The sequence below is a fragment of the Ranitomeya variabilis genome, chromosome 2, assembly GCF_051348905.1.
Source record: "Ranitomeya variabilis isolate aRanVar5 chromosome 2, aRanVar5.hap1, whole genome shotgun sequence".
Lineage (NCBI taxonomy): Eukaryota > Metazoa > Chordata > Amphibia > Anura > Dendrobatidae > Ranitomeya > Ranitomeya variabilis.
In genome coordinates, this window is record NC_135233.1 from 441,780,270 (window position 1) to 441,794,955 (window position 14,686).

The window sequence follows — 14,686 nt, forward strand, 5'->3', positions numbered from 1 at the left end:
TTAAATTTCATTATTTACCATAATGTAATGATTACAATTAAACTTTCATATACTATAGATTCATTATCCACCAACTGAAATTTGTCAGGTCTTTTATTGTTTTAATACTGATGATTTTGGCATACAACTCCTGATAACCCAAAAAACCTGTCTCAATAAATTAGCATATCAAGAAAAGGTTCTCTAAATGACCTATTACCCTAATCTTCTGAATCAACTAATTAACTCTAAACACATGCAAAAGATACCTGAGGCTTTTAAAAACTCCCTGCCTGGTTCATTACTCAAAACCCCCATCATGGGTAAGACTAGCGACCTGACAGATGTCAAGAAGGCCATCATTGACACCCTCAAGCAAGAGGGTAAGACCCAGAAAGACATTTCTCAACAAATAGGCTGTTCCCAGAGTGCTGTATCAAGGCACCTCAATGGTAAGTCTGTTGGAAGGAAACAATGTGGCAGAAAACGCTGTACAACGAGAAGAGGTGACCGGACCCTGAGGAAGCAGTGGAGAAGGACCGATTCCAGACCTTGGGGAACCTGAGGAAGCAGTGGACTGAGTCTGGTGTGGAAACATCCAGAGCCACCGTGCACAGGCGTGTGCAGGAAATGGACTACAGGTGCCGCATTCCCCAGGTAAAGCCACTTTTGAACCATAAACAGCGGCAGAAGCGCCTGACCTGGGCTACAGAGAAGCAGCACTGGACTGTTGCTAAGTGGTCCCAAGTACTTTTTTCTGATGAAAGCAAATTTTGCATGTCATTCGGAAATCAAGGTGCCAGAGTCTGGAGGAAGACTGGGGAGAAGGAAATGCCAAAATGCCTGAAGTCCAGTGTCAAGTACCCACAGTCAGTGATGGTGTGGGGTGCCATGTCAGCTGCTGGTGTTGGTCCACTGTGTTTCATCAAGGGCAGGGTCAATGCAGCTAGCTATCAGGAGATTTTGGAGCACTTCATGCTTCATGCTTCCATCGGCTGAAATGCTTTATGGAGATGAAGATTTCATTTTTCAGCACGACCTGGCACCTGCTCACAGTGCCAAAACCACTGGTAAATGGTTTACTGACCATGGTATTACTGTGCTCAATTGGCCTGCCAACTCTCCTGACCTGAACCCCATAGAGAATCTGTGGGATATTGTGAAGAGAAAGTTGAGAGACGCAAGACCCAACACTCTGGATGAGCTTAAGGCCGCTATTGAAGCATCCTGGGCCTCCATAACATCTCAGCAGTGTCACAGGCTGATTGCCTCCATGCCACGCCGCATTGAAGCAGTCATTTCTGCCAAAGGATTCCCGACCAAGTATTGAGTGCATAACTGAACATTATTATTTGACGGTTTTTTTGTTTGGTATTAAAAAACACTTTTATTTGATTGGTCGGGTGAAATATGCTAATTTATTGAGACAGGTTTTTTGGGTTATCAGGAGTTGTATGCCAAAATCATCAGTATTAAAACAATAAAAGACCTGACAAATTTCAGTTGGTGGATAATGAATCTATAGTATATGAAAGTTTAATTGTAATCATTACATTATGGTAAATAATGAAATTTAACACTATATGCTAATTTTTTGAGAAGGACCTGTATAATATGTATATATTATATATACACACACATATACATATACATACATACTCTTACTGGAGAGCCATGGGAGACTTTATCAGGCCCAGGGCCAGAACGATTACCCAGTCGGCCCCTGCGATCACTTTGCCAGTGCTGACAGGTACAGAATAGAGGACGTACTCCTTTTGCGCACACGGAGTTTGGTATTAACTGAGGATTAAATGACGAGGATCAGAGTTTTTTCCGATCCTGGCCATTGGGGTAGGATTGTGTCAAATCATTGCTATATTCCTGCAATCAGGAATGACAAACATGTATCGTGTCCTGCAGGAACTACATCCTGATGATGACAAACGCACGTTAGATTTTGTAGGACGCATAGCAATGACAGCTCCAGCCATTAACAACACTATCCATCCATGACAATGTACAGACCGCTCACATTCATGAACTTTTCGTATTGGACGGCCGACTCCATGGTGTTGTTAGAATAATCCAGGGTGTCCTTCCAGGAGTGCATGAGGAACGCCAGACGCAGCTGCCGAGCTGAAGGAAAGAGAATCATCACTGAAAACAATGTACTGAAAAGTTCTACAAACTTCCTAACATTACACTGGGTTTCAATTATCCACTATTTTCCATGTCCTCTGCTTGCTGTCAGCGAACTGGGAGCCTTCATATAACCAGAGGCTGAATATCGTAGTTACTTACCGATAACGGTATTTCTCTGATCCCATGACGGCACCACGGAGAGAGGGATCCGCCCTCAGGGACAGGAAACCTACAGGTGAAAAAGGCGGTAACTCTCTCCCACATCAGTTGGTTTACAGAGCCTTAACAGAACTTCAGATGTAACTTAAACGTTATCAAACAAAAAATTTTAATTTTAACTTATCAGAGGCACCGCGTGACTAAGTATTAAGACTAACTAGTGTTCACACTCACACGTGAAGGGAGGGAATGTACGGGTGCCGTCATGGGATCAGAGAAATACCGTTATCGGTAAGTAACTACGATATTCTCTTACCCCCATGACGGCACCACGGAGAGAATTTCATAGATGTACATTAGGGAGGGACCACTGCCTCTAGAACCCTTCTGCCGAAAGTGAGGTCTGAAGAGGGGGTCAAGTCCAATTGGTAGTGCCTAAAAATGTGGAAGGAGACGGCCAAGTGGCAGCCCTACATATCTGTTCGATTGATGCTCCTGCTCTCTCTGCCCAGGAGGTCGCCACCGATCTGGTTAAATGAGCTCTGACTTCCTCTGGAATGTCCTCATTACTTGATGAATACGCAAGGATGATGGCGTCCCTTATCCATCTCGCAAGAGTGGCCTTTGATGCTTTAAGCCCTTTATTTGGACCCTGGAAACACACAAACAGAGCCCTATCCTTCCTATAGTCTCTTGTGGCCGCTAGGTATTGGACTAAACATCTTTTAACGTCTAGTGTGTGTAGATGTTCCTCTCTCATTTCTGGGGTTTGGACAGAAGGAGGGTAGCGAGATCTCCTGAGATCTATGAAAATGTGATGCCACTTTAGGAAGGTAGGATGGATCGATTTTAAGGATTACTCTGTCGTCTAGTATGCGTGTATGAGGTGGATACGCTGATAGGGCCTGCATGTCACTAATCCTCCGTGCCAACGTTAGCGCCACCAGAAGGGAGGTTTTGAGCGATACTATTTTTAAAGAGGCTTGTGACAGTGGCTCAAAAGGTGTTTTAGTCAGTGCAGAGAGGACTAAATTTAAATCCCAGGGAGGTGTAGTATGGTGTACCACTGGTCTAGATCTAGTCGAGGCCTTAATGAATCTTTTTACCCAGCGATTCCCCGCTAAATCACAGTTGTAAAGGGCGCCCAAAGCTGCTACCTGGAATTTAAGTGTGCTCGTTGCCAAGCCTTTTTCTAGCCCCTTCTGAAGAAATTCTAGTACTTTTTTTAATTGGGATTTCTTCAGATAAATTGGCACCTGATGCTGATAAAAATCTTCGTCAAACCTTCCCATATGCTCTAGTAGTCACTGGCTTTCTACTTAGGAGAGTGGAGACTAGGTTTGAAGAGAACCCTCTCTTGATTAGAAAGCTCCTTTCAAATTCCAAGCCGTCGTATGCAAGTTCTTTACTTGCGGGTGATTTACCAGCCCGATACAGCAGGTTCGGAATTTCTGGAAGGACCCAGGGATCTGTTATGGACATTATCCTTAGCCATGGAAACCATGCCCTCTTTGGCCAGAAAGGAGCTACCATGATGACTCTCGCTCTGTCCTCTCTGATTTTTTTCAACACTAAGGGAATTAGCGCTATTGGGGGAAACACATAGGCTAGCCGAAAATTCCATGGAATTGAAAATGCATCTAGGGCTACTGGGTTCCCGCGTGGGTCTATTGAACAAAAAGCCTGAGTCTTCCAATTCTGGTAGTTCGCAAATCTATTTCTGGAAGACCCCACAATTGTACTACGTGGTTGAAGACTGTCTGATTCAACTCCCATTCTCCCAGTTTGAGTTGTGTTCGGCTTAGAAAATCTGCTGTTTGGTTCTCCGTCCCTTTCATGTGAAGGGCTGTCAGTGATAACAGATTGGCTTCTGCTAATAGGATGGATTCTGTTATTTCCATCAGTGTATGAGATCTCGTGCCCCCCTGGTGATTTATGTAGGCCACCACTACCTTGTTGTCCGATAATATCCTGACGTGATGGGAATGGAGGGAGTGTATGAAGTGGGTGAGTGCATATTTTACCGCTAGAAGTTCTTTCATGTTGGAAGAACCCTGTTTTTTCCTCTTCCGACCATGGCCCTTGAGCCACCTGGCTGTCCACATGAGCCCCCCAACCCCAAGGACTCGCATCGGTGGTTAAGGTTATAGATGTTGGCCATACCCATGGAACGCCCCTGGTTAGGTTGTGTGGATCTACCCACCAAGCTAGGGAATGTATTGTTAGCAAGGAGATTTTCAAGTGCTTTTCCAAATCCCCTTTTAACACAGAATCTGCTTCTAAGATCTCCCACTGGAGGTCTCTGGTGTGACTCTGGGCCCATTGGACCGCTGGTAGACAGGCTGTCATTGATCCCAATATGGACATTGCTTTGCGTAGAGTTATTACTGGAGATTTCCTGAGTTGTTCTATCAGTTGGATCATATTTGAAACTTTCTCTCCTGGAAGACGGCATTCTTGCCGGTTTGAGTCTATTATTAACCCCAAGTATTGTTGTACTTGGGTTGGAATGATTATTGATTTTATTAGGTTTAGCAACCACCCTAGATTCGTTAGGGATGTCATTACTTTGTTTAATTGTTGAGTGCAGTGGAGGGGAGTTTTGCCAACTACCAGGAGGTCGTCCAAATAAGGAACTATGAGAATGTTTTGCTCTCTTATGTGAGCCATGACCTCTGCCATCAATTTCGTAAATACCCTTGGGGCTATGGCTAGACCGAAGGGAAGGGCCCTGTATTGGTAGTGCTTTAGCTCCCCCTGTATTAATACCGCCACTCTGAGAAATCTTTGGTAGTCTGGGTGTATAGGCACATGGTAGTATGCGTCCTTTAGATCGATGACAGTCATAAAACAAGACGGATGAAGCGTTCTCACACATGTCTTTATTGTTTCCATCTTGAAACTCTCCGTCACTAGGTACTGATTCAATTTTTTTTACTTTATTATTGTCCTGTAAGTCCCAGGAGAAACAGAGGAGAGTAGAATCCCATGCCTCTCTCGTGGTTTGGGACCTCCTGTAGGACATTCTTTGCTAGAAGCATTTGTATCTCCTTTTGAAGGCTGAGCTGTTCGGCTTCTGCTTTCCTCTGAGGTGTTATGATAAAGTGACGAGACGGTCTTGAATGAAAAATTAGTTTCAGCCCCGTTTTTATTATATTTAGGGTCCATAGGCTCCCTGATATTTTTTCCCAGGCTGGAAGAAAGCATGCCAGTCTTCCTCCCACCTGGGGACCACCTTCATTGGGGTTGCTTCTTGGTGTCAGGCTTGTTGAACAAGTAGCCTTTTCCTTTAAATTTTTTATCGTCCCATCCTGCTTTCTGATTTTTTGGAGGCATTCTACGCATGAATTTCCTGTTCCGAAAGGACCGTTTGTATAATTGGTTAGGGAACCCCGGGAAGGCTTTTTTCTTATCCCCCACTTTCTCCAGAATATCATCTAAGGTAGGGCCGAATAGAAATTCCCCCTCACAGGGTATGGAACATAATTTGGACTTAGTTTGCAGGTCCCCCGATCAGCATTTGAGCCATAAAGCCCTTCTAGCTGCGTTTGAGAAAGAAGCAGCTCTTGCCGTTACTCTTGCAGAGTCTATAGATGCGTCCGCTAGGAACGCCGCTGCTCCTTTCATTATCGAGATTGAATCTAATACTGATTCTCTCGGGGATCTATCCTTTAGTTGTAACTGTAGATGGTCCAACCACACCATTAATGCTCTGGCAGTACATGTGGAGGCTATAGCCGGTTTTAGTCCCCCCCCCCCCGCCCCCGCAGCTTCCCAGGCACCTTTTAGAAATACCTCAGCCTTCTTATCCATAGGGTCCCCATATCTTCAAAAGGTAAAGCAAATTTTCTTGACGCTTTTGCTATTGCGACGTCCAGTTTTGGTGCTTTACTCCAGGAAGAACAGGCTGGATCATCAAAAGGATATTTCCTTTTCGGGGTTAAGAGGACATTTTTTGTCTGGTCTTTTCCACTATTTTCTTATTAGGGCATGTATTTTATAATTTATTGGAAACGCCCTACGTTTCCTTTGCTCCAGACCGCTAAACAAAGTCTTGTGCGTTTTTTTTGGATTTAGTCTCTACCAGCCCCATGATAGTTCTTACCGCTTTTACCAAAGCGTCAGTCTCTTCAATGGGAAAACAATTGCGACCCCCCTCCGAGGAAGAAGAGGATGATAGTACGCTTTCCTCTCTATCTTCTTCACTAGAGCTTGGCTCCGGGGACCTATGTTTAGATCTACGCTTCTTTTTCAATCCTTTGGCACTTTTTAACGCATCCTCTACTTGCGATTTAATTAATTGTTTTAAATCGGATGCGAATCTTGGGGACTCCTCAGAAATGGTGTTTTCTGCGCATATGGCACAGAGTTTCTTTACTCATGTAATGGGTAGTTCTACGGAGCAGATCGGGCAAACTCTGTGCCTGGTTTTCGCTGTACATTTCTTCCCCTAAGAAAAATACAATAAAACCCCTTTTAGAACCTGAGCATTCACGAAGATCACTTCCCCTCCTAATTTAAGGGGGATACCGGTTCTGGCGTAGGAGTAGCTTCCTCGACTTGAACCGTTACTGGCCTGCTGGATCCGCCCGAGCCTCTGCTACGTTGAGATCTGGAGCTGCGACGCTGGGAAGAAGCATCGTGCTGTCGCCACTGCTGGTGATGGTGCTGCTGCTGTTGGGGCTGACGCTTTTTCGGCGGGGTCTGCAGAGTTTCTTCTGCCGGTTGCTCTACCTCACTCATAGTGAGACCTTTCTGAGCACCGGCCATTCGTTTTCTGATCTTTTTTATATGTAAGTGGGGCGGCGCACCGCTGGGCTATTACCCAGAGATGCTGTGCGCCGCCCCGGAAGTGACCCCTGTGCCGAGCATTCTGGGAGTACCAGAATGCTCTGCGCCCGGCCCGCGCATTCTGACGCCGCCATCTTTTCCTGCAGGGAGCCTGTCCGCCTGCCGACCACACCGGAGGAAGCGCCCGCTCCAGCCCCAGGACACCAAGCGCCCGCCGGCGCCAACAGAAGGACCCTCGGACGAGCGCGCTATCCGGAGGGAGAACCGGCGGTAAGGCACCAGGTGACCGCCGCCACCTATTACCGGCTGTATCTATTCTTTCATGGGGGAGAAGCAGACTGGGTCTTTCTTCACTGCTTCTCCCCCGCTCACGCACGGGCCCGCCGACCCTGAGAACGTGGCATTCGGGGTAGGATTAGCCACCGTATTCGAAGCAGGACCCCCCGCTGCCAATAGCTGAATCGATGGACCCCCGGTATCCGACGACGTCCACGCTGCAGGTTCCCCGTCAGGGACAGGAAACCGAACTGATGTGGGAGAGAGGTACCGCCAATTTCACCTGTAGGTTTCCTGTCCCCGAGGGCGGATCCCTCTCTCCGTGGTGCCGTCATGGGGGTAAGAGAAAAGGTGAATACGCCTAGCACTTCTCATAAATGAGGATTTGGTGCGACTCAGTAGCCCAAACGCAGCTTTATAGTCACTGACAGCAAGCAGAGTTCATGGAACGGGGAGGAATTCAGTCATTAAGAACAGGAAGACATTACAAATCTGTCCATTCACAAATCCTTGTGTGATCACAGCCCGGTTGGCTCACGTACCTGTATTTCTCTCCAGTGCGTCTTTAATGGTGATAAAGTTCTTCAGGGATTTGGACATCTTGCAGCCGGCGATGGTCAGGTGACCGGTGTGGAGAAAATAGCGCACCCAGTGGTCATTGTCATAGTAAGCCTAAAATATGGAAGGAGAGCTCACAATTCTGCAGGTTCGATACAAGAAGATTTAAGGATGGAGCAAAGACATGGTTCCCCTACCTCAGACTGAGCCAGTTCATTGTCATGATGGGGAAACCGCAGATCAAATCCACCTCCGTGAATGTCCATGGATTCTCCCAGGATGGAGCCCGCCATCGCTGAACACTCGATGTGCCATCCGGGGCGACCCTGAAAACAGCAAAATTATACAATCTACGTAAACAGATGACATGTAGTGAACAATGAGCGACTTTGCAAATCTAAATATTTACTGCTATATTAAGTCACAGCTATGATTAGATTGTATTATATATTAGGGGTCAGAGTAAAACTGTACTCCCCACCATTCTAGGCAGGTAGACGGGCACTTAAATAGTTGGTCCTCAACACATCTAATGCATAGATACAGGACATGCGCTGATTAATTGTAGCATCTGCAGAGAAGAGGCTGGGGACAGGGAGGAAGGTCATGCAATCACCCCTGCAACCACCGTCTTAGACGCCATGCAAACTGCGACTGCCGCCATTCAATGTTTGCACTGATTTAGTTTTGTAAGCAGGAAAAGGATTTGCTTAAGTCTGTACAGAACAGTTTAGGTCACTTTAGAAGTTAGGCCAGGAAGTGATCAACCCCTTTAAAAGAGCATGGACTTACCTTTCCCCAGGGAGAGTCCCATGATGGTTCGCCAGGCTTCGATGCCTTCCATAGGGCAAAGTCATTGGGTGACTGCTTTTCACTTAACCGATCTGCAGAGATGCTCAGGTCACCTGTATAGAAGGGGTCGATATATAAAAGCCTCTCGGGGAACAGGACAATAATGCCCGAGTATCACACAGCTCCAAACTGCATCAACAGTTACAACTCCCAACAGGCCCCCGTCAGGCACTAGGAGTTGTAGTTTGGGGACCTCTGGTTCGCGAGGACGGGCACCGCTCACCTTCTCCTTCCTGAAGAGCTTTTTGATCTCCTACGGCTTCTGGCACGAGCTTGGCATAGTAATGTTTATCACTGGAATGAAACTTTGCTGTGCTGAAGTAAACTGACCCATTGGAAACATATCTGCAGAGAAAACAAAAACCATTGCCATGTCATTCTGATGACGGAGGGTCGACCGCTGCTGCCAGCAACCAAAATCAGCACAAAGACTCACCCGTAGCCATTATCCACAATCCTCTGCACAAAGGCCACGATTTCTGGCACGTACTCACTGACCCGCGTGAGGACATCAGGAGGTAGAACCTGCCGGCGAGAAGTACACACTAATCACAATCACTATGATCTATGTGAGATGTGGCCGATAATGACATTTCTATGTGGCCCGTGACAGAAGGAGCAGTAATACTTCACTATGCGGTGGGGAGCGGTATACAAAGAAAGTAAGTTAGAGAATCCCCGTATCATGGTCCAATGCTCAGTCCCAGGCAATTTATGTCTGAAGTGCACCATTAACCACTTAAAGGGTTTTATCAGTTTTAGAAAAACCCTGTTCCCCGGCTGCAATTTGTTGAAAAAAAACAAACAACTTTGCTTTACTCACCCTCCCCTGGTGCAGAGCTTAGTCTCCACCTTTGCTCCTGATATGTCATGTCGACAAAGCTGCAGCCAAAAACTGAGCTCAGCGGCTCTGCACAAGTTGAAGACACGAGCCACCGAGCTCCCTGATCGGCTGCAGCGCTGGCAAGATGACATCAGCGCTGCAGACAATAAAAGACACAGGACAAATAAAGCAATTTGTTTTTTTAAACAAACTATACCCGGTGGACAGGGGTTTAATAACCAGATCTGAAAGGACCTTAACAACCATCCAATTTCTAAGTTCATTATTTATTCTTAGCGATTGGAAAACTTTTTTGCTACTTTTCCTGATGTCGATATTTATTGATTTATATAATTTGCCCCTAAGAGAAAAAAAAAAAAAATATATATATATATATATATATATATATATATATATATATATATATATATATATTCGGAACATATTTTTTTCTAATTATTGTGCATTGTTTCCATTGCAATTGGTTCGTCTGTAGCAGCCCCACTCCAAGGCAAAAAAACAGCCCAGGACAGTGACATGGGTCACAGGAAGAGCTTATGGGCAGACCCCCTTATGTTGGGCACACCCCCTGTGCGATCACCGGATCCAATAAAAGCTTTGGCACTGCAAAGCTTCTATTGGGCACTACTCCAGGATGACCGAAGGTCGCACCGTAACTCGTCCATGTGATTCCTTCTGACATGATCAGATCAGTAAGTGCACTGCAATCTCTGCCTTAAAATTTTCATTTTGGGTGCAGTAACTACATGCACGGTCCTGTTACCCGTCTGTGCCATTACACGTCAGCTCATAGTCTCAGTACAGACCCGTGGTAAAGGCCTGCTATAAAGGAGAACACGATGACTTACATTCAGGGCTTCCATGTCTTTGTGATACTCTCCTTCCCAGTATTTGGGGAGCTGTGAGAAGATGGAGTTGTCCGTCACCTTTGCCCCCTTCTTTGCATCCAGCCAGTCTGAGAGCAGATCTGCAGATTCTTGCAGTAACGTCTAGACACAGGAAAGATCTTATATCATCGCTGTGCCCCGATATATAATGGAAGGCAATCATCTCCAACCTGTACGTGACTCTCCTACCTGTGAGAGCCTCAGAACGTCCTCAGCATCTGCAGATTTATTGATCGCTTCTTCAAGAGGCTGGATGGCGGCTGTTACAGCGGATTGGATTTTTTCAAGCATCTGCTTCTTATCTGAATCCGTCGTCTCGCTGACCTTGATTAAAAATGGCTGGAAATATGAAAAAAAAAAAAAAAAGACACTCAGTGATGTAGCATTTAGGAGATACAACATTACCAGGGTAGAAGAGAGTGCATGGCCGTTTAGGCCAGCTCCTATAATACAGAGGGGCAGTCAGGGCTTTATTCATCAGATCAGATGACAGCACAACTCCTGGTGTAATGTCAGTGAGAAATCACCTGATAGCTTCGGTGATGGCAAATATGAAGGGGAAGCTAGGAGATTGTCACTCTGAGGTCTGCAGAATTGTGAATCCAGCTCTGCAAGTCAGGATCAGTGCAGGAAAAGTAATATAATGTATGTACACGGCGACTGCACCAGCAGAATAGTGAGTGCAGCTCTGGGGTATAATACAGGCTGTAACTCAGGATCAGTAATGTAATGTAATGTATGTACACAGTGACAGCACCAGCAGAATAGTGAGTGCAGCTCTGGAGCATAATAGGTCTGTGTACACCCATGTAACACCCAGTCACCGGTGCTGGACATACCGTTAGTGCAGTCTTCACATCGTTGAGTACAGCGGCGGCCTCAGGTTGGCTCGCTTTGTATTGCTGAAACAAATAGTTCTGTCTGGCCCGCTTTATGATCTAGAGAGAAGATAAGAAAACAACGCTGACTTATCTGTAGCAGGAACAGAAAATACAGAAGAGTAACAAAGCAGCGGCCGCGCACCTTGTCATCAATATCTGTGATGTTTATGCAGTAAAAGACGTCATAATTAAAGTAGTCCCTTAAGACTCGTCTGAGGATATCAAAGGATATATATGACCTGAAAAGAAATAAAGGAAAGGATAAGGTGAGCCCTGCAACACAGACATGGGAAAAAAAATGGCTTTTAACTGAACTTTGGCGAGCTCTGCGAAAAATGACCAGTATGTGCCGATCCCTGCCCCATAGTCACCTGGCATGTCCCATGTGCGATGCATCATACACAGTTGGTCCACAGCAATACCACGTGACTTTCTTACCTTTCTGCGGTACAAACACTTCCTAAAAAAAAAAAAAAAAAAAAAGAGAAAAACAAAGTTAATTTTTTAGGTATAGAGAAATGAAAAAAATCATAGCATTCATAGGGGTTCATGATTACTTCTATGTATAGCACAGGCGATCGCGGCTTAAAGTCTCCTAAGAGGACTAATAAAGTTAAAAAAAAAAAAAACAATATAAAATTTCAAATCATCCTTCTGCCCCATTGAAAATAAAAATAAATAAATACACATATTTGGCATCGCTGTGTACAGAAATATCAGATCAAAATATAAAATAAATTAATCGGATCGGTAAACAGCATAATGAGAAAAAAAAATCTAAACACCAGAATTACATTTTTTGGGGGTCGCCACCAAAACATTTCAATAAAATGCAACAACAGGTGATGAAAACATTTTTTGGTTCTACTCCAAAATAGTATCAACAGAAAGGACAGCTCAGGGCGCAAAAAATAAGCCTGCACCCGACCCCAGAAAAATTAAACAGCTAAGGGTCTCGGAAAGTGGTGACAAATGCAAAAACTTTTTACCATACAAATTTCGACATTTTTTTCTTCACCACTTAAGTAAAAAAAATAAACTATAGATGTTTGGTATCAGCGAACTCCTACTGACCTCTATAAATATATTTTCAGGTCAGTTTCACCGTATAGTAAACATGGTAAATAAAAAAAGCCAACAAAATACCGTATATTGTGGAATTGCACTATTTTTGGCAATTTCATTGCACTTAGAATTTTTTTTTAACCATTTTCCAGTACAGTATATGGTAAAATCAATGGTGTCATTAAAAAGTACAACTCGTCCTGCAAAAAGCAGCTCTAATATGACTATAGTCATCCACCATCCATCCACTGACAGCAAGCAGAGGTCTTACAAATGGTAAAGAATGTAACCACGACGAATATCAGAGTTCAGAATATTTATCGAACCTCCGACACATATAAAGGAGTGTTTAGGTAAGAATAAGTTATACACAGGAGAGGGGATAACTACTAGTTTAGTGGGGGTCAAAACACCGAGACCCCCAGCAATCAGATGTGTAGCTATTTTGAATGGAGAGGTATCATGTACTCATTCTGTATGGGACAGATGGAGAGAGCAGAGATAGCACGTTACAGCCAGGTAAGATGACGGGAGAGAAGAACATAATCAGGGGGACAGGGGAATTTGCTTCGTTACCACATTTCTTTTGCCGTCACCTTGTTGCGCGTCAGACTGTTGTATAGCCGCAGTTGGGGTTGTTCTGTTGCTTCTGGGGGTCTCCATGGAGGTTGCGTGCGTTTCCCCTTACCTGGTAATTACATAAAGCAGGTTGTTAATAGTTAGAAGATCGGGAAATTACATTAATTACAGAAGGAACATGTCAAGCCGACAAATCAGAAGTGACGCCTGTTGATAGGAGGCAATTCGTAGGGCTCACATCCAGTGACTACGGACCACTGAAACAGGTCCCTACTGTAGAGTGAAGCGGGACCCCTAAGTCTTTACCGATACAGCAGCCCTCCAGTGAAGCGGGACCCCTAAGACTTTCCCTGTACAGCAGCCCCCCCCGAATCACCTGATTGTAGGGGAGCTGCAGAGCTGAATTCATGCTGCAACCTCTTCATTCTCATGATTGGTAAGGATCCCAGTAACAATCCCCTTTATTCTTAGGATGTGCGGGGGTTTCACCAATCAGTAATATCTTTGCCATAGGTTTTACACGATAAATATCCCTTTAATGAGGGGGGCTTACGTTTGACATCACAGAGGACCCTCCATGATGACACCGATCATGGTTTCCTCTGTGATTGGACGGGCCCCACTTCACAGATGTTAAATGAAGAAGCCCAATATAAGGTTACTACGCCCAGATGAATAGTGCACCCAGGGCAATGTGATGGCACAGTCACCCGTGCCAGGAGAGAAAGGTTGTTGGGCCATGCTCTACAATAAGGGGAGTAAAGACTTCACTTCTCAATAGGAATTCCCAGAGAAAGTGAAGTACAGATGATGAACAAGCAGGGAGCGTTCAGCTCTGAAGCTTGCATGAATGCGAATGCAGCTCTGGTGTATAACACAAGCCGTAATGTGGATGAGGTCACCTGTGCATTAAACAACGAATGCAGATCATGCAAAAAAAAATAAATAACTGCAGCATTTCCAGGCATGCTCACAGGACGACTACTCACATGGCTGGGCGATATGTGAGTGGCTTTGCATTGCAGGGTCTGATGAGATTGCCGTAATGTGCCGATACCACCGCACCACATGGAAGTAATGATCAGGAGGGGGCGCCGACAGCTGCCTGTACACCTCTACGTCGGCCTGAGAAAAAGCGTAGCCCTGGATGTAACTCCGAGAGCTGAGGAAGTCATGTAAGGCGGACAGCCGGGCCTTCTCATCGCTAACGCTCAGGACAGACTGGTAGCTCACCGCTGCAAGAGAGGATCATACACAGGGTTCAGGCGGGCGAGGAGCCGGCGTGCACCGGGCGACATGCAACAGCGGGAAACAGGGAGCAGACGATCAGAATCCACCAACGGGGTCAGACTGATGTCAGACACACCAAGGGAGAAGGCAAAAATAATCCGGTTACAGAATCTTTATTGTATCTTTAAGGAAATTAGGAAACAACCTATTGTTTAAACCAATTTTCTTTCAATTTTGCTAATTTTTTTGTAGAACAATATTTATTAAAAATAGAAGTCAGAAATCTTGCAATTATCTCACCAGCCACTGACACCTTTTTAGACTCTACTTTCCTGTAGTTTCAGGAGATTCACATGTACATTAGCAGCAACAGACTGCATCTAATGAGTGTGTGCAACAGTCACTCTGAAGGGAGGGGGAGCGGGTGAGCTGTGACATCACCT

At 45.2% G+C, this 14,686-nt stretch overlaps 1 protein-coding gene across 2 annotated transcripts in view; it reads right to left on the bottom strand.

Annotated features, from left to right (window-relative positions):
* The window catches only part of CARS1 (cysteinyl-tRNA synthetase 1), a 36,900-nt gene that overhangs the window by 12,940 nt on the left and 9,274 nt on the right, over positions 1–14,686 (bottom strand). Inside the window, exons 2-14 of one of the 2 annotated variants that reach the window (XM_077287104.1) lie at positions 14,003–14,248; positions 13,031–13,122; positions 11,741–11,829; positions 11,512–11,608; positions 11,328–11,426; positions 10,678–10,827; positions 10,450–10,590; positions 9,194–9,282; positions 8,981–9,102; positions 8,698–8,810; positions 8,103–8,231; positions 7,890–8,019; positions 2,012–2,115 (exon numbers count right to left, since the gene is read on the bottom strand). In XM_077287104.1, the coding sequence (XP_077143219.1) occupies positions 2,012–2,115; positions 7,890–8,019; positions 8,103–8,231; positions 8,698–8,810; positions 8,981–9,102; positions 9,194–9,282; positions 10,450–10,590; positions 10,678–10,827; positions 11,328–11,426; positions 11,512–11,608; positions 11,741–11,829; positions 13,031–13,122; positions 14,003–14,248 (1,601 nt within the window). The remainder of the gene's footprint in view (positions 1–2,011; positions 2,116–7,889; positions 8,020–8,102; positions 8,232–8,697; positions 8,811–8,980; positions 9,103–9,193; positions 9,283–10,449; positions 10,591–10,677; positions 10,828–11,327; positions 11,427–11,511; positions 11,609–11,740; positions 11,830–13,030; positions 13,123–14,002; positions 14,249–14,686) is intronic. The other variant, XM_077287105.1, reaches the window with a different exon arrangement.